The 25960-nt window shown below is 45.9% G+C and overlaps 1 protein-coding gene across 1 annotated transcript in view; it reads right to left on the reverse strand.

Moving 5' to 3' along the window:
- Positions 1–25960, reverse strand: part of POLR2B (RNA polymerase II subunit B) — a 177912-nt gene that overhangs the window by 117362 nt on the left and 34590 nt on the right. The window contains exons 4-6 of the mRNA XM_029600967.1: positions 20329–20441; positions 16985–17204; positions 16–174 (exon numbers count right to left, since the gene is read on the reverse strand). Coding sequence (XP_029456827.1) covers positions 16–174; positions 16985–17204; positions 20329–20441 — 492 coding nt within the window. The remainder of the gene's footprint in view (positions 1–15; positions 175–16984; positions 17205–20328; positions 20442–25960) is intronic.

Consider the following 25960-nt stretch of genomic DNA (forward strand, 5'->3'; position numbering starts at 1 on the left):
TGGACCGGACCCTACCTGTCCGCCTCTTGCCAGCATGCTGACCCAGATAGTACTTGTTGGTCTGGAGGAGTTCTCCAGACAGGATCTACATTCTGCTGTATAAGCATATTTAGAATCCTTCTTTGCAAACACATACACTGTGTTTGTAGCCATCTTCTCCTGAGCGATCAGAACCTACATTAGAGAAAAAAAACAAACAAACTTGAAGATGAGAATATCCTACAGAAAAACAAATTACACAATCTGTATAGGAGCAAAGGTAAGCAACTCCTTCAGGGTCAAGACATCCGTTAGATGTCCTGGACCCAGTCCTTGGTGAATCCTCCAGTTTGGTTTTCAGGATATCTACAATGAATATGTATGTTAAAAGATAACTGTAGATAATGGAGGCAACACATTCAAAACTCTCATATGCATATCCTGAAAACCAGACTGGTCGGGGTTGAAGACCACAGGGTTAGATTTTAGTACAATTCAGATAAACACACAATTCACTTCAGATCTATTATATCCAAATTAATTTTGAATGAAAACCTAAGCTACTTTCAGCTCTCCAAAATAAGTTCTTGTGATGACACTTTGTGACAGGCACTGGGCAGGATGGCCCACTTCAGTTACTTGAACAGCACTGTTTGCTTCCAGTAAGGAGCATTAATGATACAAAAGGTTATAATTGCTCTAGAAGTGTTAGGTAACAGAAAACTGGACAGGAAGTGACTTGCCAAGGTCATGCAGTCATTGGCACTGCAGGAGTTCAGTGCCCACAAGTTCCAGGGGTTCTGCAGCCTCAAAATTCTAGAAGTCTTTTCTTATACACTCAGGCAGAAAGGAGTCTATTCATCCTAGGAAGAGCGTAAAATTGAAAATATAATGTATTTAACCAACTCTATATAGAAACAGGACAGAAGAAAAGGCCCATATGGCCCATCTAATCTGCCCATCCATCTAATTTATGTAGCCCTTTATAATTCCCATCATCCCCTAGGAGATCACCTGTTTTTATCCCATGTTTTCTTGAATTCAGATACCGTTTTGTCTCGACCACCTCCACTAGGAACCCATGCCATGCATCCACCACCCCCCTCTGTAAAGAAATATTTCCTAAGATCTCATGAGTTTACCCTCTTTCAGCCTCTTCCCATGACCTCATGTTCTAGACCCTCCTTTCCATTGAAAGAGGTTTGCCTCCTGGGCATGGAAACCTTTGAGATATTTGAAAATCTGTTTCATATTTCCACAATCTCGCCATTTCTCTAGATCTTTAAGTTTCTCCCCATATGCTTTAGAACAAAGACCACTGATCATTTTAGTAGATACCCTCTGGACAGATGTCAACCGGTTTATATCCTTTTGAAGGTGCGGTCTCCAGAATTGTATACAGTATTCCAAATGAGGTCTCACCAGGGACCTAAACAGAAGCAATATCACCTCCCTTATTCTGCTGATCATTCCTCTCCCTATGTAGCCAAGCATCTTTCTGGCTTTTGCAATAGCTTTAACTGGCTCATAAGGGGTTGAGCCATTATCAGAGCATCCCCTACTCCCTGGTGGTACACTGAAATGGCACTGAGGTGTGTACCTGTGCAGAGGAGGTCTGGAGACCAGAATCCAAAAGGTACCCTATATAGCCTAATAGAGATGGAGTGAGGCAGGAAAAGGGGCCAATATCTTTTTGTGTACACCATTTGGTAAATCCTGTCGATTTTGAACGGTAAGATTTACGTGTGGAAGATTTTCGGGAAGCTACAAGTACCTGAAAAACATTAGTGAAAAGATTTGAAGGTTCGGACGGTATAAATTGCCATGATTTTGTGTTATGAGATTGAGCTGTGGACAGGCGAATTGGTTCCTGGATTGATAGGTCGAGAGGTATGGGGAAGCATTCTTGTCGAGGCCAGTACTGGTGTATGATAATCATTAAACCCCTGTCCTGCTGTAGCTTCATGAGAGTTTTTTTGGCTATCAGTGGTATCGGAGGAGACTTATATAGGAGGCCTTTGTTCCAGGGGTGAGCAAAGGCGTCCATGGCTAACGCGTGTCGTTGCCTGTGTAGTGAGCAGAATCTGTCCACTTTGTGGTTCAATTCGGACGCAAAGAGGTTGATGGTTGGTTGACCTCAGCGCTAGAAGATTTTGTTCGCTACACATAGGTTCAGAGACCACTCGTGGGGATGGAGACCGATTGAGATGGTTTGCTAGTACGTTCAGTATGCCTGTTAGATAAGTGGCCCGGAGATGCATGGAGTGCAAGGGCCCAGGCTCAGATCTGCGCGGCTTGCTAGTAGAGCCGATAAGAGCCTGTGCGTCCCTGCTTGTTCGAGTACCACATTGCCACTATGTTGTCTGTATCCACACAGTTTTGCGTGAGAGGCAGTGTTTGAAGGCATAAAGGGCATAACGTATGGCTTGAAGCTCCAGGAAGTTGATCTGAGACTGTTCATCAAGCGGAGTCTACACATCTTGGGTTTGGAGGTTGTTAATGCGAGCTCCCCAACCCAAGTTGGATGCGACCGTGGCCAAGGTCACCTGAGGAACTGGCTACTGGATCGGTGACATGGATCAGGGACGAAAGCGGTTAAACGGCTTAGAGCCACTAAAACTTTTAAGTCCACTGAGTTTTTCCCATGGCTAGTCTGGCCATAGGAGTGATGTGGACCGTGGAAGCCATGTCACCCAGCAATGGGAAGAACTAATGGGCCGAGGCTATGTTGCATGCATGCAGAGATGTGGATAGTTTGATAGGATGTCTGCGTGGTTGTTGGGAGGGAAGGCCTTTTGGACTGTAGTGCCCAGATCTTGTCCGATGGAGGCAAGGAGATGAGATGGATCCATATGGGATTTATCGTAGTTGATCAGAAATCCCAGCAAATTTAGTAGATTTATAGTGAGTCTTTTGTTTGGATTGACTCCTTTACAGGCAGTTGTCCAGGTAAGGGAAACACGTGAATGCTGTTTTTTGTAGATGAGCGGCAATCACTGCTAGGCATTTGGTGTAATACACGAGGTGTCAAAGCTAGTTCAAATGGCAGAACTTGGTATTGAAAATGCTGTTGACTCGCTATGAACCGTAATGAAGGTCCAGAGAACAGAGTCAACCTCCTTGTTGTAATAAAGGAAGCATGGTGCCGAGAGACACCATACTGAACTTTTCTTTCTGAAGAAATTTGTTGAGATTTCTGAGGTCCAGGTTGGGCAGAGGTCACCTATTTTCCTTGGAAGTAGGATATAGTGGGATTAAGATCCTCTGCCTTGCTGTGTCCGGGGAACGGTGTCCTGAGCCCTGGTCCTCAGTAGGATGGACCATTCTGTTCTCTGGCAAGGTTTCAAAATCCAGAAGCCTGCCCAACTGGTGGAGCTGGTGTGATCTGGATATCAGTTGTTGACGTGTACGTGCTTTTTGAAGTGGACTGGTTGGTCTCACACGGGAGCTGGAAAATACTCGTGTGAGCGGTAAAGGTCCTTCTAGCATCCCTCTTCGCTGGTTTTCTAGCCGAGGAGGGAGGATTTGCAAGAAACGTAGAGAGCTGTTGCAGCATCTCGCAGTGGTCTTGCAATTGAGGCACTGTAGGCTGGACCTTGTGCACGAACAGATGATTTGCGGTGCATGGCAGATCAGCTAGCTTATCTTGGACTTTGGGCCGTAAATCAGGGGCCGAAGCCAGGTTCACCATCTAGCACTGAGTCCTGTTGCTGGCAATGGGAGGACGTTTCAAAGCTATCACATGTTTGAACTTCATGTTGATGGCAGTGAGGTTCCCTCGGTGATGTGTCAAACATAGCTGGTAAACAGCAATATGTGACATCAACATGGATCCCCGGAAGATTTTACGACCTAGATCCTCTTTAATGACTAGGTCAAAAGGGATGGTTTCAGACATTTCCTTTACATGGCGAAGGAAATGTCATTTGAAGGGCTCGTCTCCACTCTTCTGGTAGAGAAGGCTCCGAGAGGAGGTTGGTTTAGGTCTTGATGGGATCAGTGCCGAAGCGGGATTAGAGTCCCCATCGCCCCATCGCCCTTCGAGGATCCCGGGATAGGTATAGGGGCCCGTGGACACTCAGAAGGAAGAGTCAGCGTCGATGTCTTAGGCTGTCATTGGTAGGGTACCGATGAGGGCAGCGAGGCGGTGTCACAATGGCGCGAATATCGATGGCTCCAGTGTTGGTGCCAGTATAGGGGCCGGCATCGATTGAGGTTGTAGACTCCACAAGATAGAGGACAGCCTGGCGGACGAGGACGTCCAACTCCTCCCTGGAAGTTGGTATAGGTAACGCAGCTTCAGGGGGAGGCAGGCTAGGTGTTACTGGCACTTCCATATGGATCTGTGGTGGCTCAGTTCCCGGTGTCTGTGGAGAACGGCTCGGTGCCTCAGGTGCAGAGGAGCATGGAGACTCTTATACCTGGGCCCGCTTCGCAACTGGCTCGATGCCAGCGATGATGTTTTCCTCGATGCTCAGCTCAGTCATTCTCCAGCACCGAGGAAGCTGCCACCGATGTCCAGGATGGCGTCAGCAACTGACTGTCACCATACTGGCGACGATGATTCCCACAGTGCTCGGCCCAGTCATTCTCCAGCACAGAGGAAGATGCCACTGCTGTCCTGGAAGGCATCGGTGACGGACTGTCACGTGCCTCTACTGCTCTTGGCGTTGTTTTTCACCCAAGGATTACACGGGTGCTCTGGTTGAGATCCCGAAGTATGGGGCATTTTCGTTAGTCGAGGGCACTGAGGCATCGACGGGGGCCTCGAGGGCATCAACGGCGACCTCGACGGGGTTGATGGCGGCCTCCACGGCATCAATGGGAACCATGGACACCCTGATCCCTCTAGCCCCAGTGGAAGATCGCAGCAAGGACACCCGCAGGCATCGTGGAGCAGACCAAGTGTTATAGACATAGGGAGAGAAAAAAAGAGGGCCGCAAATAGTTGGTAACCCAGGGGAACAGACAGTGAGGTGACAGGAACCAACCAGAGAACACAGAATAGTATTCACCGAGCGTCAATGAAAATGTACGCGAAGGAAGACCCATGTAGGGAAATTATTTGTGAAGTAAAACTTCAAGTTTTTCCGTGAGGAAAAATTGTGAGAAAAAAATCTCAGAGAGCTCCTAAATGCGAGGCAAACTGCAGCGCAGAAAAAAAGACTGAAGGGAGACCCACAGGGATCATGGCATGCTGGGCATTCTCAGTGTGCCAGTCAAAGTTTCTAGAAACTTTGACAAGTGTTCCGTAATAGGGCTCCACCTAATGACGTCACCCATATGTGAGGACTACCATCCTGCTTTTCCTGGGAGAATCAAGGATCTCTCTGCTTCTAGAAGAATAACTAAAGAAAATATGGCATGGCAGTTGACGTGTTTTCCATAGTATCTCTTTGCATGCCAAAAGAACTCAGCATTCTGTATTGAATCTCTCCAAGGTGCTAAATGAGCCATCCAAATGGGGCACTGTACCCTAATTACGGTTCATCACTACAGTGAATGCAGCAAGAAACGTCTGCATGGGGCCAATGGAATATGCCACGGTGTGGTACACAGACTCAACAGCTGCCCCTTTATACAGCAAGACAACGCTTAGGGCAGGATTTCCAAGAGAAGCATCGCTACCTCTCATGGAAGAGTCACCAGCCATAGTAATACTTGAGAAGGGGGGGGGGGGGGGGGGGTTCAAGACCAGGCCATCAGCCACTAACAATGACCGATTTTCCAATTTTCGGCTGTGAGAAGACGAGGAAAAAAGTATACAGTTGTATGCAAAAGGACAGGCACCCTGGTAAACTTTGTATCAATGAATCACTAAGAGAATAGAAGCAGAGACAGTCTCTACATAGTACAAAGTTATATACCTTTCTGCAATGTTCAAGTTTTTCTTTAATCTTACCTGAATTTCCTTTCCTCAAGTTCAGACATAGGTTATGTCCACCAACCAGCAAATGGAGAGAGAGAATAACAGGTTTGATGACATTACTTCTTATAGGTTCCCGTGATGACCTCAGCCTAGCAGTATATTCTGCAAAAGCTAAGAAGAAACTGACCCCTCCCCCCCAACACAAATCAGGGGGCTTCCAGAAGAGTATTGGAGAAATTACTTGCCTGATAATTTTGATTTTCTTAGTGTAGACTCAGGACTAATGGGTTATATCCTCCCCTGCTACCAGATGGAGACGGAATCAGGTTTCAAAAGCTGATGTCACCTTAGATATACCCCTGCAGTGACCTCAGCTATTTAGTATTCGCTTCAAAAGCCATTGTGGACACAATATTGAAAAACGAATACAACTTAATAACTTTATTAAAAAACTGGTACCCTTAAGTGTACTCAACCAACATATTATAGATGCCCTGATCTAGGGATAGGGCAACGGCTTAGCCATAACCTCTTGGAATCGCATTTCACCTCATGGATGATTCCTTGACACCGTTCATGGGCAGCCGTGAGCGGGATGCTGAGTCCCATCTGTCTACACTAAGGAAAACCAAAATTATCGAAAGTAATTTTGCCATTTCCTAGCATGTAGCCAGATATACATCCCAGTGGTCCTGAGCCTAACAGCTACTCCTGAATGAGGCGAGAGGCTGCCAGTGGTCCGGATAGCACTGCTCTTGAAAAGGCTACAACCTCTTGGATCTGGATGTCCAGGCGACAGAACCAGAAGAAGGTGTGCAGGGAGAACACCATCACTTCGACAGATGTCGACAGGAGATAGTAGCTTAGCTTACACCCAAGATACTGCCTGGGCCCTAGTGAAATGAGCTTTAACCTAAAGGGGCAAAGGCTTCCCTGCCTAAGCTCCCGTGATCACTTCCTTAATCCAGAGACCTATGGTAGCTCGTGAAGCTGCTTCGCCTTGTTTCTTTCCACCGTGAAGAACAAACAAGTAGTCAGTCTTGCACACCGGTTCCAGATATCATACTAAAAGCCTACTGACATTTAAGTGGCATAGTAGCCGTTAGTCTTCCGTGTCCTTGATCTATCTAGGGACGGTAAGGAAATGGACTGGTTCAGGTTAAACTCAGACTACCTTTGGCAAGAAGGCAGAAAGGTGCGAACCTGTAACGTTCCTGGGGTCAACCGGAGGAACGGCTCCCAACATGACAGCGCCTGTAGTTCAGAGATGTGACGAGCTGAGCATATCACCACCAAGAATACAGTCTTCATCGTTAACAGGCATAAAGTCAGACTGCGCAGCGACCGAAAGGAAGGCCCTGCTAAAAAGTCCAATACTAAATTGAGGTTTCATAGGGGAACCGGCCATTTTAAGGGTAGTCAGAGGTGTTTAACCCCTTTTTGGAAATGGGCCAAGTCCAGATATGCTGACAGGCAGGCTCAGTTCTGTTCAGGCCATCCTGTAAAATCACAGAATCACCGGGGTCTTGGTTGTCTGAGGGGGCACCCCGCATTCCTCGCACCAGGTCTCAAATATTCTCCAGATCCGTATGTATGCCAGGGTCGTTGAGAACTTCCGCGCGCAGCAAGCTGGCGATCACGGCCACCGAGTAACCGTGCTTCTTCAGACGAGCCCTCTCAAGGGCCAGACCATAAGAGAGAATAGAGACAGATCTTTGTAAAGAATCGGGCCCTGCTGGAGAAGGTCCCTGAGGGAGGGCACAGAGAACTCCCCGTGAGGAACATTCACATGTCTGCATACCACGAGCATCTGGGGCCACTAGGAGAACTAAACCTAGGTGGTGTTCTCTCTTGCGGATGATCTTGCCCAGTAGAGGCCATGAGGGGGAAGGCGTACAGTAATTCCTCCTCTGGCCAGGTATGGACAAGGGTGTTGATTCTTTAGGAGCGCTGATCTCGTCTGTGACTGAAGAACTCAGTGATTTTCTCATTGTGAGATGTGGCCAGTAGGTCCATCACCGGGAGGCCCCAGAGAGGTTAGGGCTTTTCAGCTTGGAGAAGAGACGGCTGAGGGGAGATATAATAGAGGTCTTTAAGATCATGAGAGGTCTTGAATGAGTAGATGTGACTCTGTTATTTACACTTTCGAATAATAGAAGGACTAGGGGGTATTCCATGAAGTTAGCAAGTAGCACATTTAAGAATAATCGAAGTAAATTCTTTTTCACTCAACGCACAATAAATCTCTGGAATTTGTTGCCAGAGGATGTGGTTAGTGCAATTAGTGTAGCTGGGTTCAAAAAAGGTTTGGATAAGTTCTTGGAAGAGAAGTCCATTAACTGCTATTAATCAAATTTACTTAGGGAATAGCCACTGCTATTAATTGCATCAGTAGCATGGGATCTTCTAGGTGTTTGGGTAATTGCCAGGTTCTTGTGGCCTGGTTTGGCCTCTGTTGGAAACAGGATGCGGGGCTTGATGGACCCTTGGTCTGACCCAGCATGGCAATTTCTTATGTTCTTATGAGATTTACTAGAGGCTGGAAGCCTTTGGTTGATAGCATCCATTCCCCCAGGTCCAGGCTTTCCCTGCTGAGGAAGTCCGATGTGACATTGTCTTTTCCTGCGATGTGGGAGGCTGAGATCCCTTGTAGGTTTAACTCGGCCCATTCCATAAGGGGGTCTATTTCCAGAGACACCTGATGGCTCTTGTTTCCTCCCTGGCGGTTGATGCAGGAAACCGTTGTTGCGTTGTCAGACATCATCCAGATCATTTGCCTCTGGAGCCTGTGGCTCAACTGCAGGTATGCTAGTCTGACCACTCGAGCTTCCAGGCGGTTTATGTTCCAGTTTGCCTCTTCCTTGGTCCATTGTCCCTGGGCTGTCAGCTCCCCACCCTCAGAGGCTCGCGTCTGTCGTGAGGACGATGCAGCTCAGTGGGGATAGGCTTAAGAACATAAATTGCCATGCTGGGTCAGACCAAGGGTAAATCAAGCCCAGCATCTTGTTTCCAACAGAGGCCAAACCAGGCCACAAGAACCTGGCAATTACTTAAACACCAAGAAGATCCAATGCTACTGATGCAATTAATAGCAGTGGCTATTCCCTAAGTAAACTTGATTAATAGCAGTTAATGGACGTCTCCTCCAAGAACTTATCCAAACCTTTTTTGAACCCAGCTACACTAAACTGCACTAACCACATCATCTGACAACAAATTCCAGAGCTTTATTGTGCATTGAGAGAATTTTCTCAGATTAGTCTTAAATGTGCTACTTGCTAACTTCATAGAATGCCCCCTAGTCCTTCTATTATTTGAAAGTGTAAATAACCGATTCACATCTACTCGTTCAAGACCTCTCATGATCTTAAAGACCTCTATCATATCCCCCCTCAGCCATCTCTTCTCCAAGCTGAACAGCCCTAACCTCTTCAGCCTTTCCTCATAGGGGAGCTGTTCCATCCCCTTTATCATTTTGGTTGCCCTTCTCTGTACCTTCTCCATTGCAACAATATCTTTTTTGAGATGTGGCAACCAGAATTGTATGCAGTATTCAAGGTGTGGTCTCACAATGGAGAGATAACAGAGGCATTATGACATTTTCCATTTTATTAACCATACCCTTCCTAATAATGCTAAACATTCTGTTTGCTTTTTTGACTGCTGCTATTTTAAAGTATTATCTACTATGATGCCTAGATCTTTTTCCTGGGTGGTAGTTCCTAATATGGAACCTAACATCGTGTAACTACAGCAAGGGCTATTTTTCCCTAAATGCAACAACTTGCACTTATCCACATTAAATTTCATCTGCCATTTGGATGCCCAATCTTCCAGTCTTGCAAGGTCCTCCTGTAAAGTATCACAATCCGCTTGTGATTTAAACTACTCTGAATAATTCTGTATCATCCGCAAATTTGATAACTCTCTCGTCGTATTCCTTTCCAGATCCTTTCCAGGATCCTTTCCAGATCCTTTCCAGGAAACCCTGCTCTGGAGATGAACTGGCTCTTGCCATTTCCAACACATCCACTAGCCTTGACTGCTCCAGTCCAGAGACTGCCATCAAATCCTGGCTCAGCATGACTCTTGAAATTGCTGACAAACTATGCCCCATCTCCAGACGTAACATTACCCAACCCACAAAAAATCATCAACCCTGGTACACGACTGAACTAAGATCCCTAAAAAATACCCTCAGGCAGCGTGAGAGAAACTGGCGTAAAGCCCCCTCACCCCAACTCGCCTCAAGTTTCAAAACTACCCTTCACCAATATAGAATAACCACCCTCAAAACAAAAAGAGACTACTTTTCAGCTAAGATCCACCAATACATGTACAACCCGAAAGCCCTTTTCAATTATGTTGCCAACCTCACCAAATCCTCTCAGCCCACTATCCCTGAGAATGATGCCTCCACTAAGAGCGAAGAAATCGCCCAGTATTTCCTCACAAAAATCACCAACATCCTCCGCAGATTTCAACACCCTTCCCCCTCCACCTCCCCTTCCCCCTCCCTCCAACCTTCCCCCACTTCACCCACCCTCCAAACCCTTGACCTGACTTCCGCTAAAGAAGTGGAATCTATTCTCAGAAAACTTAAACCAGCTTCCCACCCTTCAGACACCATTCCCACAAAATCCCTCCTCTCCATCCCGAACACTATATCCAAACCCATCGCAGACATCATAAACTCCTCCCTCTCTTCAGGCTCTGTCCCAGATGCTCTTAAACAAGCTATTGTCAAGCCCCTCCTAAAAAAACCAACACTAGACCCTAAAGACCCCGCTAACTTCCGCCCTATCTCTAACCTGCCCTTCCTATCCAAAATTATGGAAAAGATTGTAAACATCCAACTTACAGAATATCTAGAAAGCAACAACATTCTGCATCCAGCCCAATACGGCTTCCGTAAATACCTCAATACAGAAACCCTCCTGCTCTCCCTCACGGACCACTTACTCATAGGCATGGACCGAGGCAACTGTTACCTCCTCGCCCTACTCGACATCTCAGCTGCCTTTGATACCATCAACCATAACCTCCTCATCAACCGGCTATCCGAAATAGGCATCTCAGGCCTAGCCCTACTATGGTTTAAATCCTACTTATCTAACAGAAAGTTCTCCGTCAAGATAGGAAACGCCAACTCCACACTCTATCCCTTGTCCCAAGGTGTCCCACAAGGCTCCTCCCTCTCCTCCACCCTTTTCAACATTTATCTCACACCTCTATGTCAGCTCCTCACAGACCTCAGCCTCAAATTCTACCTCTATGCAGATGACGTTCAAATAGTCATTCCCATTCACAACTCTCTCTCAGATGCCCTTGCCTTCTGGAACACATGTCTTGCCAACATCAATGACTTCCTCACCAACATCCACCTCGCTCTAAACTCCTCCAAAACAGAGCTGCTCCTTATCTCTCCTCACCTCCCTCCCAAACCACCGATCTCCAACGATCCAGCTTTCAACGTCATAACACCCCAACCCACAGTAAGAGACCTTGGGGTTATCATAGATCAACAACTCAATCTCAAAAAACAGATCAACTCCATCCTCAAAGAAGGTTTCTTCAAGCTTCACATCCTGAAGAAACTCAGACCCCTCCTCCACTATCATGACTTCCGCACCGTCGTCCAAGCCACCCTTTCCTCAAAGCTGGACTACTGTAATGCCCTCTTCCTTGGCCTACCTTCCTCCACCACCAAGCCCTTACAAATGCTCCAGAATGCCATCGCCAGGGTCATCACCAACTCAAGGAAAGCTGATCACATTACCCCAATACTCAAAGAACTCCACTGGCTCCCCATCGCATCCCGAATTCTCTTCAAAATTCTAACCATAGTGCACAAGTCCATCCACTCGCACAATTCCAATTGGTTGGATGAACCCTTTCGTCCTATACGCACTGAACGACCCACTCGCACTGTCAACAAAGGCACCCTCTCCATTCCCCCTTTGAAAAAAGCCCACCTCTCCTCTACTAGGGACCGTGCACTATCCATTGCAGGCCCTAAACAATGGAACACCCTCCCTACCACTCTCAGGCTAGAGCCATGTTACGCCAAGTTCAGAAAAAAACTTAAAACATGGCTCTTCCGACAAGCCTACCCTGATTAAGTACACCGACTTCTGCAAGTATCTTGCCTACGCCTTGTATATTCCTGTAAACAGTCCGTTGCAGTTTTTATTTATTGCTTTAATTCCTCCACCTCCTGCTCTTTGTATACTCCTCCTTGTTCGCCCTCCCTGATGATTGTAATTTCTACCTTTAAAGTTACATTGTAAACCGGTATGATGTATGCATACTAATACCGGTATATAAAAGTTTTTAAATAAATATATATATATATATATATATATATATATTTCTCGCGCCGGTCCAAATACAGATCCCTGAGGCATTCCACTGTTTACCCTTTTCCACTAAGAAAATTGATCATTTAATCCTACTCTGTTTCCTGTCTTTTAACCAGTTTGTAATCCATGAAAGGACATCACCTCCTATCCCTTGACTTTTTAGTTTTCTAAGAAGCCTCTCACGAGGGACTTTGTCAAACACCTTCTGAAAATCCAAATATACTACATCTACAGGTTCACCTTTATCCACGTTTTATTAACCCCTTCAAAATAATCCACCCTTGGCTTAGGTGGATTTCCTGTAGCCAACACTGGAGCCGAGAGCATACCTCCGTTGGTAGGTGGAGGCGAATCGAGTAGTCTTGGGACTGGGTTCCAGCGTGACAGTAAGGAGAGGCCGCATGTGAGCCCTCGCCTACAGTACTACTTCCAGTGTTGATGCCATGAGGTCGAGGAACTAAAGATAGTTCCACACCTTGGGGCGCATTGTGGTCGTCAACTGGCATACTTGGTCCATCAGTTTCCTCCTTGGAGGGGGGAGGGAGGAAGACCTTGCTCTGCTTGATGTCAAATCGGGCCCCCAAGTACTCTAAGGACTGGGAGGGTTGAGGCTGCTCTTGTCCATGTTCATGACCCAACCCAGTTTCTGTAGGAGGGACCTGACCCTGCCAGTCACCTGGAGGCTCTCTTCCACTGACCACCCAAATCAGCCAGTTGTCCAAGTAGGGGTGCACCAGGATACCCTTCTTTCCACAGAACTGCCACCTCGACCACCATAATTTTGGAGAATGTTCTGGGGGCGGTTGCCAAACCAAAGGGTAACACCCGGAACTGGTAATGGCAGCCCAGTACCACAAAGCGTAGAAAGTTCTGGTGGTCTTGATGAACTGGAATATGAAGGAAGGCTTCAGAGAGGTCCAGGGAGGTTAAGAACTCTCCTGGTTGTACTATCATTATGTCGGAGCAGAGAGTTTCCATGCAGAAGTGCAATATCCACAGATGACGGTTGACGCTCTTGAGATCCAGGATGGGCTGGAATGAGCCCTCTTTCTTGGGCACAATAAAATAGATGGAATGCACCACCATATTTACCTGGGGTGTAGGTACCGGAGTTACAGCCCTCAGTCTGAGGAGCCTTATCACTGTGGATTCCCCTGCCAGTTTCTTGAGCTGGGAGTGGCAAGGTGATATCATGAATCTGTCCAGAGGGATGCTGCGAAATTCAAGAGCATAGCCTTCTCATATGATGTCCAGTACCCATTTTTCCGAAATGATCTTGACCCACCACTGGTAGAAAAGGGAAAGTCGATCCCTTATCTCCTCTTCCCGTGGATGGGTCGGCTCAACTTCATTGGGAAGCTCGGGTCGGGCCTCAGCCCGAACTTGTTCCTCTTTTGGGTTGCCGGTTGTGAAAGGACAGAGACCTCCCTGAGGGTCGAGGTGATTGGAAAAATGTGTTTCTGTAGAGTCGGAAGCGCTGGGAGCCCCTGGCCCGAACCCTCATGGGAGAGAGGCGCTGAGACCTCTTTTGCCTGTCTTCCGGTAGTCAAGGCACTGGAGATTCGCCCCACTAACTGGCTAGCTTCTCCAACTCACTTATGAACAGGAGGGATCCCTTAAAGGGCATCTTTCTGAGGTTCGCCTTAGAGGTTGCGTCCACTGACCAGTTCCATAACTATAGCTGTCTTCTGGCCACCACCACAGAGACTACTCTCCTCTGGCCGAGGTGTGCACTAGGTCTGAGCTTGCATGTGTCAGGAAGGCTGTGGTGGGTTCAATTGCCACTCCGATATGCGCCCAAGAGTTATCTGCCTCTCTCTCGAGGAGCAAGCAAGAGCGAGCCACCAGGGCACAGCAGGAAGCGTTCTGCAGTGTCATTGCTGTCACGTCCAAGGCTTAAGGATGGATTCTAACCACCTATCGTGAGCATCTTTCAAAGCCACCCCCCCCCCCTTCAACAGGGATGGTTGTTCACTTCGAGATGGCGCAGACCATGGCATCCACTTTGGGGAAACGCAGATTTTCCCTGACTGCTGGGTCCAGAGGATACAAGGCCTCCAAGGCCTGACCTTCTTTAAAGCTTGCCTCCGGGGCATCCCATTCCAGGTCAATCAACTCCTGGATGGCTTCCAGCATTGGGAAATAGTAAGAGGCTTTACGAAGAGACACCAGGATGGGATTCTTCTTTGACTTCACCATAGGGTCTGTGCCTGGAACTCCCAGAGTCTTCAGGGTCTGGGGAGACTAGTGCCGGTAATTCATCTCTGTAGAAAAAAAAAACGAAGCATTGTCCGGTATGGTTCCAGGCCTGGAGGGATTTCCCTGTCCTCCAGTGGATCCCAGTCGTCATCCGTGGTATCTGGATCCCTGTCAGGGATACTCTTGGTGAGTTCCCAGTTGGGGTTCAACCCGGGCAGGAACCAGGGCTGACTGCACCTGAACAAAGGCTTGGAGGCCCTGAAAAAATTCCAACGAAGAGAAGGCTGCCAAGTCCATATTTGTCCCAGGGGGAACCGGGGTAGGGGCCACTGAACTGCCCTCTTCTGGGGAGGATGCCGTCCTGGAATTGATTTGGTCTGGGGAACTGCCGGATAAGGTCGCGGCTGACCCATCCTCCGACTGGGATGGGCCGGGCTTGGAAAACGTTTAAGAGTCCAGCCCTCCCTGGGCCTCCTCACAGTGCTGACACAGGCAGGATTCCAGGTCAGACTATGCAGCTCTAATATGGCAGGCCACGCAGAGAGTCACCTGAGTTTCTTTGCTGCCGGGGCCATAGCCTGTGTGGTTTGTGTGTTTAGCCAGTTATTGTCTATCGAGCGCAAACCGACTCGCCTCAGCATGCGGATGTCTAAGTGGTCGGTTGTGCATGAAGTTATGCGCGCCCATTAGGCGCACAGAAGGCCTGCCCACACCGCGTGTACAGACAGCCGAAGAGGGAAAATGGCACTGCGCCAAACCACATGCAAGATAGTGCCACCGCAGGTCGCCACATGGAGAGTAGACAGAGCCAAAAACGGGGCCACTCAACCCCCTCGGAACCCCTTCCCTTACCTGAATAGAGATCGGGAGCGAAGTTGGTACAGCATGCTCAGCTAGAAGACTGGAGGAAAGACTTACTGAATCTCTTCCACGTCTCTATATCGGAGGAGTTCTTATCTACTTACCTGGTCTTAGCGCTTACCGGCTGAGTTCAGAGACAGTCTCCGGCTGCAGGGGGAGAGGGCTTTGGCCTTCACCGCCATGCTCCGCTTCTCCACCCACTACCTTTCAGCTGCTTCAGCACTTAAGGCTACTGGACCAAGGCACACCTCTGAAGGATCTCGGAAATTGCCTCGGGGGGGGGGGGGGGGGGGGGGACCACCCTTGGGTATCACCACAGGAGAGCAGGGCTCAATCTTCCTTTAAAGTGAAGGTAAAACATTTCTCTTTGGATTAGGGCTGCAATCCCGCTAACACCGTGCTAGTGTGGGGATTGCACACGCATCTGCTAGGAGACGGAGAGATACTAAGAGCTGAGGTCAATGCAGGGGTATATCTAGGGTGACGTCAGCTTTGAAACCTGACTCCATCTCCCATCTCCTAGCAGAGCAACACATAACCCACTGGTTCTGAGTCCATCTGGCTACACGCTAGGAAATTGATTGCTGTTTTGCTGAAATATCAAACCTCTTTTCGGCTTCAAACATACCTCAAAATTAACCATAAATTACTTACAGGAAAGAAGAATGAAGGTTTTGGAATGGCCTTCACATTCCCCAAATTTTATTATAGAAAATCTGTGGGGAGATCGCAAACATAACAGTGCATGCAAGGAGACTTAAGAATATTTCTGAGCTAAAAGAGTTCTGTGAAGAAAACTGGGAAAAAAAATTTCAAAAGCAAGAATAGAAAAGACTCCTGGCTGGCTACAGGAAACATCTGAAAGATGTTTTTTTGTGCCAAAAGAGGTGCTGCTAAGTATTGAATGAAAGGGTGCACAAATTTTTGCTCGTGCCATATTACGTTTTATGTTGAATCTGTAAAATAAGACTGCAAATAAATAGTAATGATACATTAAACATTGCAGAAAGATTAAGACAGTAATTTTAAAATGAGCACATATACACACATATATGTGTTCCTAATTTTAAACTCAAGCAAATGTACTTTGCCCATCTTCCTTGGGACTCTGTTGTCTAACATGCAGGTAAAGCGGATTTTGAAACGTGCTCCTATGAAGGACATTCACAGTTTTACCAATGAGTACACCAGTTTGCCCAGTCCATCTTGAAGGTCATCCAGACCCCTCTGGTTCATCAGCATGCACTTCTCCCCAGTTGACATAGACCCCTCGCCCAGACATTTGAGGTCTAAAACAGATTTATGCATACTTACATCTCATCAAGAGCAGAAGCAAACATGCACAGCTAACAGCCCATCGTGTGGTGCGACCGCCAGATTTACGTGCATAAGTTTTGGCCTGGCCCTGGAATGCCCCTAAACATGCCAACTTTGCCTCCCCCTTTTGTTTCTCTGGTCGTGCATGCACGTATAAGTACATAATTTGCAGCTTTTAAAATACAAATCACTCGTGCATATGAGCCTTTTAATGCGAGCAATTCAAAATTCACCCTGTTGTGTTTAATTTTATACCATGCACAGTACGTGTCAGCTTCTGTTTGCTTAGATTCACTAAAATATAATTTGACCAGTTGTACAGAACTGAATCTAAGAGAAGGGGAAGAGACAGAAATGGTGATATTTGAGTCCCTTGAGTGGGATCCTTCTACTCTACCTTTTCTGATCCATTTATGATGAAATAGCCTCCAGGGTCCAAGGGGCATTCATTCAGTTCACAGAGATCACGGTCAGTCAGACCGTTCAGCAGGCAGTAGGTGGAACGCAGCATGATGGGAATCTTCCCAATGAACGTTTTCTGATGCTGTGTCTGCAACTGTTCTTCGCCTTCCTTCACGACTGTCTTTGTAATGTCCACATATAGTGGAGCCGAATACCTAGAAAATGGTCACATTCATCAGACACACTACTTAGATCTAACAATATTCTCTGCAGTAACAAGATCATTTACCAATATCTCTCAACTTAGCCATTCAGCAAAAGAGAGAGAAAAACACCAGCTTTTCTATAGATAAGATTACTTAAAAAATCTGCACTTACCCTCTAACTCCTAGATCTTTGGATTGATAAAGCAATCAGCTCATCTACCTCCCCCACCACCACCAATAAGTTCTGCTTTCCTTTTAGATGACTGTCCTATTTATTTGATTTCTATTTCACCTTTCAGGCACATCAAAGTGGATCACATTCAGGTACTGTGTTATTTCCCTATCCCCAGAGGACTTACAGTCTAAGGGCCTGATTTACTAAGGCTTTTCTCTCACCTTTACCCTCCGTTGCCTCAGGAACAAGCTTGCAGGGTTATTTTTCAAATCGCGATGGGCTGTTATCGCATGCGTCAGGGCGTAATTGCACACAATAACTACCACGAGAGTTAAAAATTCAAATAAGGGAAAGAGGAGGAGTTTGGGCAGGGATAAGGAAAGTTAGGGGCTTGTAGCTCCGCGGACAATAACGTATCGCACATTAATTGCCCGCATTAGCTCGGAAATAGTTACAGCTATTTCATTGGCGCCATGGAGGTGATAATGTGCAGGGCGGCCGCAACTGCAGCAAGCAAAAATGAACCACCGCGATGTGGCCGCCTGCTCACTATCGCACCCTGTCCCTTTTTTCCCCCACAGGCGATCATTTTGCTATTATAGCAAAATGATAAATCCTCCTGTTAGATTGTGAGCCTTATGGGGATAGGGAAATAACTACAGTACTTGAATGTAATCTGCTTCGAAATGCCAAAAAGTGGAATATAAATCAAATAAATTCTGAGTCTATGAGAAAAATGCTTAGTAAATGAAGACCTAAAGTTCGTACCTGAGGAAATGGAGGGTGAATTAGCCAATTTTATTTCAATGTTTACACATCTATGAATTAAAGAGGGCTGCTTTCCAAAGCTTAGATATGGGAGGGGCTGTTATTGCTGTTTATTTGGATGTAACATTAGCCTTTGATTCCTTTAAACATGCTATTTTACTTACTAGATTGATAGAATTGGTAAAAAAGTGCTTCAGTGGTTTGCTTCTTATTTATCAACCCATCAGCAACAGGTTTCTTATACTCTAATTGGTTTTCCACTGAAGTAAGTGTCCTTCAGGGACCTGTTTTATCTTCTATACTTTTTAATATATATTTACAGCCTCTCTGTATGTTATTGGATTCTTTTAATATTTATTTTAAATTTTACGCAGACGATATCCAGTTGTATTTTCTGGTATCAACTAATAATTCATCTATAATGCAACAAGATATTTTGTTCGTTAGCTGTCAAAAACTGGATGGCCAGAAATGCTTTAGTTCTAAATTTTGCTAAAATTGAGGCTCTTTGGGTTTCCAGGAAATAAAGATCCCCAGATTTTTCCTATGAATGGGATGAAGATTGCATTTGCAGATCATGTTTGAAATTTGGGTTTCAATTTAACCCTTGCCTGAATAGTAAGTATCAAACAGGGCCCGTTTTGTCAATTAGCTATGTTAAATTGAAGCTGTGTCATTTAAGGCAGTTATTGTATCAGTTAGATTTTCACACAATTGTACATGCATTCATTGTAACTAAGAAAGATTATTGCAATTCCCTTTATATGGAACTCCCTAAAACCCATTTAAGTGCACCACAACGTTTACAAAACTCAGCTGACTAATGGTTAAGAGCATCCCATTACAGGAAAATGTTTCGCCTCTGTTGCAATGTTTAAACTGATTATCAGTTGTACAGCAAATAAAATTAAAATCCTTGTTTTGGTGTATATATCTCTGCGAGACGATGCAGCAGTTTATCAAAGTTAAAGAAATATTTCTACTAAGTTATGTTCTGCTAGTCATCATTGCTCAACTTTCCTAGTGTCAAAGTTGCACCCCAACAAGAAACAGTGATCCGTCTATTGTTGGACCTGTTTTATGGAACAGCGTGTTGGAAGAGCTTAGAACCTTGACAGATTTTAAATTGCTTTGAAAGAAGCTAAAATCTTTTTTTCAGAAAGCCTTGCCAACTTTAGTCAAAGTTATGACCCATATATAGTTTTGAGTTTGTATGTCATGTTTATAATTTTTTTGTATTTTGTGTTGATGCTGTAATCCACGTAGCATGACCTGGTTAGTATAGGCGGACTATAAATATTTTAAATAAAAATAAACAATTTCCCACTTGCCGTGGAATAGCAGGACAGACTGCCAGCCTCACTTCCCATTTTTCCTCAGTTAGCAGCATCTACTGCTACTTGACAGCTACCTATAAGCCACTAGCCCAATGTGAGGAACACAGGGCAGAGTTCAGCAGAGGCAGTCAGCTGCTGGTTGGCTTGGAAGGGGCAGAGATGACAGTCTGGGATTGTGGGACCTGGGGCAGACCTAAAACAAACCCACTATCCCAGAATGAAGCATGACAAACTAATTTTTTGTTTTAAAGCACTCTAAAAGCCCCATTCTTTTTCATCATAACGGGGGGGGGGGGGGGGGGGGGGGGGAATCTAAATTTACAGCACTGTATTTAAAAAAAAAAAAAAAAAAAAAGGTGCCCATGTCATGATAACACCTCAGTTTATGGGACTATATTATACTATACCTGAGTTTTGATATGCCCAGCTGCACACCCAGATGCAGGAACAAAAAAAGGAAACAACCATATTGCTTACTGCCAGTTGCTTCTTTCGCTAGCAGTCAGCTCACATTTTTCACAGCAAATTTCCCCAGTCTGAACAGCACATGGCTGTGAGTTCTTTTTCACCTCATGACAATTTATGGAGATCTAGCAATAATTTTTCAGGAATCACTTCATTATCAAAATACTCTCCAGAATACCGTAATTACTGATTTCAACAATAAAAACAGATTATTCTTCCTTCAGAAAAAGTGGGTTAATAATTCCAGTAAAGAGCAGAAAAAAGTTCCTGAAGCCCATTAGTACATCCTGAATTGACATACCAAAACACTATGGCTTATTTAATTGAGAAAACTTGTTTTATGAATCCCTGTTATTGTATCAAGATCCCCAGGTCAGTTCTTCCTTACGTGAGGTTTCTTAGTCTAGCTTCGTTTGGCATCATTGGCGAGGGGGCACCATCTCTTTCCCAGTGAGTAGGCTTGGAAAGGTAAATCTGTTCAAACTTCAACAGGTATCTGGGCTGCAAAGAACAAAAAGTGAAATTACTTTTTCCCTGTTAATTTCCTTTCTTCAAATACTGTCAAGACCAGCCCAGATGAACAAATTATGTACTTCAACCAGCAGATGGAGACAGATCAACAGGCTCACTGATGTTACCTCATATATCCATGCCGACACTAGCCTGCCAGTATTTTTGTAACAAGCTGAGGACAATCGCAATATAAGACATCAGTAACCAGTTAACTTTTTTGTTGTTGTTCTTAAAGTATTAACCAGTGGATTTCAAGAAGAAAATAGGAAGCAGAAACAAAGGAAGAGTTTCTAAACAGTGAATCTGAAATGACTCACCTGCAGCGAAGTATAAAAAGCCATTATGTTTCCCAATTCTGCATCTCTACCAGGCACAGAACATATAAATACAGTGAAAGATACCAGCAGCCTAGGGAGGGTCCTGACTATACTCGAGGAAAGTAAATTATCAAGTAAAAAATAATTCCTCTTCATCCATTCAGACCAGTCCAGACAAATAGGCTATATCCAAGCTCCTCTCTAACAGGGTGGTATGCTGCCTGAGCCCCTCGCAAAACTGCCTAAGTGAAGGAGACTTCCTCTCTACCCTCATCATCCAACCGGTAATGCTTAGAAAAAGTTATGAAAGGATGACAAAGCCTCCAATTTACAGATCTCCAAAGGAGAGATCAATTGCAACTCCACCCAATTCATCAAGGAAGTGCAGAATCTACATAAGCTGTAGTAATCAGCTCTTTAATCAAGCACACCACTGAAGCTCTAGACTAGTTTATTAAAAATTTGTATACTACATACATCATAAAAATATCAAAATGGTTCACAACAGGAACAAAGTAATCATGACAAACAAGATTAACAAAATTAAAAAATTAAAAAAAGTTTAGTTTTAGAGGCCGCTTCACTTCATCGTAATTCCATGATACAGAACAAAGATGATGAGAATACCTGAAGGCATTAATAACCTTGAGCTATCTTAACAGATGCCAGCTCACGTCTAAAGGGCAAAGAAGTGTGTAGTCTTCAGAATCTGCCTGTCTGCTAAATGAAGGCAAGGAAATTGATTTAAATGGAATTCAGAAACAACTTTCGTTTAAAAAAAAAAAAAAAAGAAAATACAAATCTGGACCTTTTCTTTAGTAACCAATAAGAACTCTTCCTACAAGAAAGCACCTGCAAATTTTCTTCAATCCAAGTAAATAGCAACCAGAAAGACTGCCTGACATGAGCAGTCACAAGGAAAAAGCCTTGAGGAACAAACCATGGTTCTGACAAGAAGGACAAAATCAACTTCAGATCCCAAGATGGGACCGGAATCCAGAGCAGAGGTCTAATATGCTTAATGCCCCTCAAGCATCGAGAAAAATCTGGATGAGAAACCAGTGGTCTACTTTAGATAGGACTTCTATAGCAAGAGAGAGCTGCTATTTGCACCTTCAAAAGAAAAGTCCTTAGAGAGACCTTCCTGCAAAAAATCCAGGATTAAAGTAACCAGTGCAGTGCTAAAGGAACACACATGCTCAAAACACCAATCCCCAAACTCTCCAAACCTGCACATAAGCCAAAGAAGTGGAGAATTTCTCTAGCCTTCAGGAGTGTAGCCACCACTGCTAGAGAATCACCTTTATTCACTAAGCGTGCCCGCTCAAGGGCAAGACCACAAGCAAAAATCAATCTGGATCCTCATGAAACATCAGACCCTGGCAAAGGAAGCCTTAGAAGATTGTGAGGTGGAAGCCTTAGAGGATTGCTGCACAGCAGATACCAGAGATCCACATACCACAGTCAAAAAGGCCAATCTGGGGCAACTAGCATCACCATCCCTGTATACCAAGCAATCCTTTGAAGCAGTCTGCCTATCATAGGCCAAGAAGGAAAATGTATAAAATCTTCTCCTTAAATAGAGCATCGATTCCAGATGAACAACTCTTTCAGCTGAAATACTTGTGCACTTTTGCATTCTAGCTGGATGCTATCTGATACAAATCCAGCAGTTCCCATCTGGCAACAATCAGATTGAAGACCCTTCGAGACAGGGACCATTCTCCTGGTTCTATGGCAACGTGACTGAGGTAATCTGCTTGAACATGGCTCTGCACATGCTATGTGAGACACCAACAAGGCCTGCAAATTCTTTTCCACTCAAGGGAGGAGCTAATCCATCTCCAACACTTGAGGACAGAGATCCCCCCTTGATGATGTACGCTACTGCTGTGGCATTGTCTGACATTACTCAGACTGCCTGCCACACAATCTGACAAGCCAATTCCAGGAGAGCCAGCCAACTACTCCACGTTCCAGTGCCTGCAAGTCCAGCTACCATTGTAGACTTTGCTTCTTTAGAGTCTGGTATTGGTAGTCTTGGGCCTGAGGATTCCACTTGAAGAGCAAGGCCTTTTGAAGAGGGCACATATGCACCCTCGCTCATGGCATAGATCCAAGAGTCTGGAGATAGGAGCTTTTGGGCTCCTGAGGTGAAAGACTCGTTTCTCCATCCCTCAGTGGAGCAGGGTCCCTACCTGTGTTAGATTTAAAAAAAATAGAGTTTTAGGGGTTAGGCTGCAGAAGTGAAAACAGTTGCTCCCTTCTTCTGAGCAAATTAAGACCAGGGGTTTCCAGAGGGGTTTGGATATTTCCTCCCCCTCCCCCTTTCTGTCCCTTCTGTGAGAGGAAAGACTTTTGTAAGGTTATTCAGCACAGCACCTGTTGCACGGACCGCCAGAGATCCTCCAACTTTACCCTGATGAGCCAATCATCCAGATAAGGATGCACCAGTACACCTTCCCTTTGTAACGCTGCCGCCGCAACCAACACCATCACTTTAATGAACATCTGCAGTGTCGTTGCTAGCCCAAAAAGAAGGGCTCAAAATTGAAGATGCTTCCCGAGAATCATAAGCCTCAGGAATCTTCAGTGGACCTGCCTGATGGCTATGTGCAGATAAGCCTCTATCAAGTCTATAAAAACACCAAGTAGTCTCCTTCATGTACTGCCACAATAACTGATCTCAAAGTTTCAATGCAAAAATCGAGGAACCTTCAGGGCTGCATTTACTCTTTTTAAATCCAGGATGGGCCAAAATTATCTTCTTTGGTACCATTAAATAGATGGAATACCTCACCATTCTCTGTTCCTCCACTGTAACTTGTACTACAGCCCCCAGAAGCTTTAACCAATCCACTGTACTTCGGATCACTAATTGTTTCGAGAACTGATCGCAAGGGGAAACGACAAAAGCATCCCTGATGGGACAAGCAAATTCTTGCCACCTTAAGGACCCACTGGTCCATGGTAATTTTGGCCCACTCCTCGTGAAAAAGCGATAAACACCCTCAGACAGCTGGAACCGAAGAGTGGACCAGCCTCACATCATTGCAAAGGCTTAGTACTTCTTGAACTGGTGCCAGAACTGTCCCTTGGGGGGGGAGGGGGGGGGAGGGGGGGAGAAGACCCTCCAAAGGACTGCCCCAGTATGAAGCACTGGCAGAAACTTTTTGCTGCAGACCTCCAGAACTCTTTCTTTGCTTAATAACCCGAAATTTAGGCCATGCGGTGGCAAATATTTTGCCCTTGGGCTTGCCCTCCGGTAATTTGTGTACCTTGGTTTCCCCCAAATGCTTAATTATTTGCTCCAAGTCTTCTCCAGCTTTCTTTTAAAAGGAAGAGCCCCAAGCTGTGACTTGGACCATACATCCGCCTACCAATTCCTCAACTATAGCAGGCGCCTGGCGGACACTGCCGACATCATAATTTGAGAAGATGTCCTGACAAGATCATAGAAGACATCAGTCCATAAGCCACCGCCACCCCACAATGTTCATCCAGTTGAGCCACTCCTGCAGCTTGTGACTCCTGTAACTATTGAAGCCAGCGAAGACACGCTCTTTGCACCAGACTGCTGCACACTGCAGCCCTTATGGCCAGAGCTGAAACCTCAAAAATCCTTTTAAGATGAAGCTCCAACTTCCGATCCTGAACATCTTTCAATGCAGCAGAACCCACAACCAGGTGGGTGATGGCCGACACCACAGCATCTACTTTGGGAAGAGCCAACAACTCCAAGGTGTCTTCCGGCAAAGGAAAGAGCTTTGCCATTGCCCTACCCAGTCTCAGTCCTGATTCAGGAATATCCCACTCCCCGACCACCAGCTTTAACTGACTTATGAAAGGGGAACGCCTTAGCCAGCCTTCTCAAGCCATCAAGCACCGGACATGCCCCTTCCAAGTCCAATTCTTCCTGTTCCACCTTGATCCCAAGTTCCTGAAACACCTGTGGAATCAATGGTCCAAGTTCTTCTTGATGAAAAAGACAAACCACCTTAGGGTCATCTCCTTCCGCCACAGGAACTTCCTGCGGGTCCACAATCAAATCTGATGAGTCCTGTAGCGTAGCCACCCCAGGGACCTCCCTGGAGCCTCCTGAAGATCCTCAGACTCCTCTGAGTCGCCCTGTGGATCACTAGATCCTGAAGCCAAAACGGAGATCTGCCGGACCCCCTCGGCATGCTTCCTCTTGGAAGTACTCACTTTTTCCCAGGCTGTAGACCTCCCCAGGGAATGAGTCTGTGAAGATCCACGATCTACTGATACTTTCCTGGCCAGAAAGGCTTGTGCGTCAGAAGAACAAATTCAGAATAAAACACTTGAGTCATCTGAATCCTGCTCCTGGGAGCAACCAACTCCCATGGGCCCAGCATCCAGAGGGTAATCTTCCTCCTCCAAATCCTACTGATCCGCCACAAACCGCATGGCCAACCGTGTGGCAGTACTCAAAATGGCCATCATCACCCCCTTGCTGAGGATAGAGACCTGAGTGCAGCTGTAGCATGGCATGCCAAAAAACTGAGGAATCTCAAGGAGAGGGCCTTGCTGATGCACCCTCTCCTCCAGAGGCACAACCGGCACATAAGTTCTGCCGATTAAGCAGTGATTATGAACCCCCACAGGCCCAGCACACCGAAGCATGTGGCATAGTCCAGAACCGTGTGCTGACACTGGCGGCTTGATCCAAGAATCAGTGGCACAAAAACACAAGAACTGGGAAACCTGTCTGCTGCAATAACTCCCCCGTGCTCCCTGACTGGGAAAAGAAACTTTTTTTTTAAATTTATTTGTTTTTATTAAACTTTAGCCAAACCAGACAAACAAGGGAAGAGCAAAACAAAAATTTCTTCCTTGTGTTCTTGTGGAAGGGACAGGATCACCAGCCGGTCATACCACTGCTTTGTATGAGCCGAGGGATCTGGACCACCAGATATCAGCCCCACTGAACTTGAAGCGTGCTAAGGAAGGGTCACCAACTCCCTACTTGTCCACCTCAACCAAAGGAGGATAGCCTCACCAGGACCTTACAACTCCCCAGGAGGCTCCACCTGAAATCCATTCTCTTCTTCCTTCTTCCCCAGACTGCAGATTTTGCATTATCTGCCATCTGCTGGAGACAGAAAAATACTGAGGGACTGCAGGTGGCACACTTGCTTATACAGCAGTTTCAATAAAACTTTATCAGTC

This window comes from Rhinatrema bivittatum, chromosome 1 (assembly GCF_901001135.1).
Source record: "Rhinatrema bivittatum chromosome 1, aRhiBiv1.1, whole genome shotgun sequence".
Lineage (NCBI taxonomy): Eukaryota > Metazoa > Chordata > Amphibia > Gymnophiona > Rhinatrematidae > Rhinatrema > Rhinatrema bivittatum.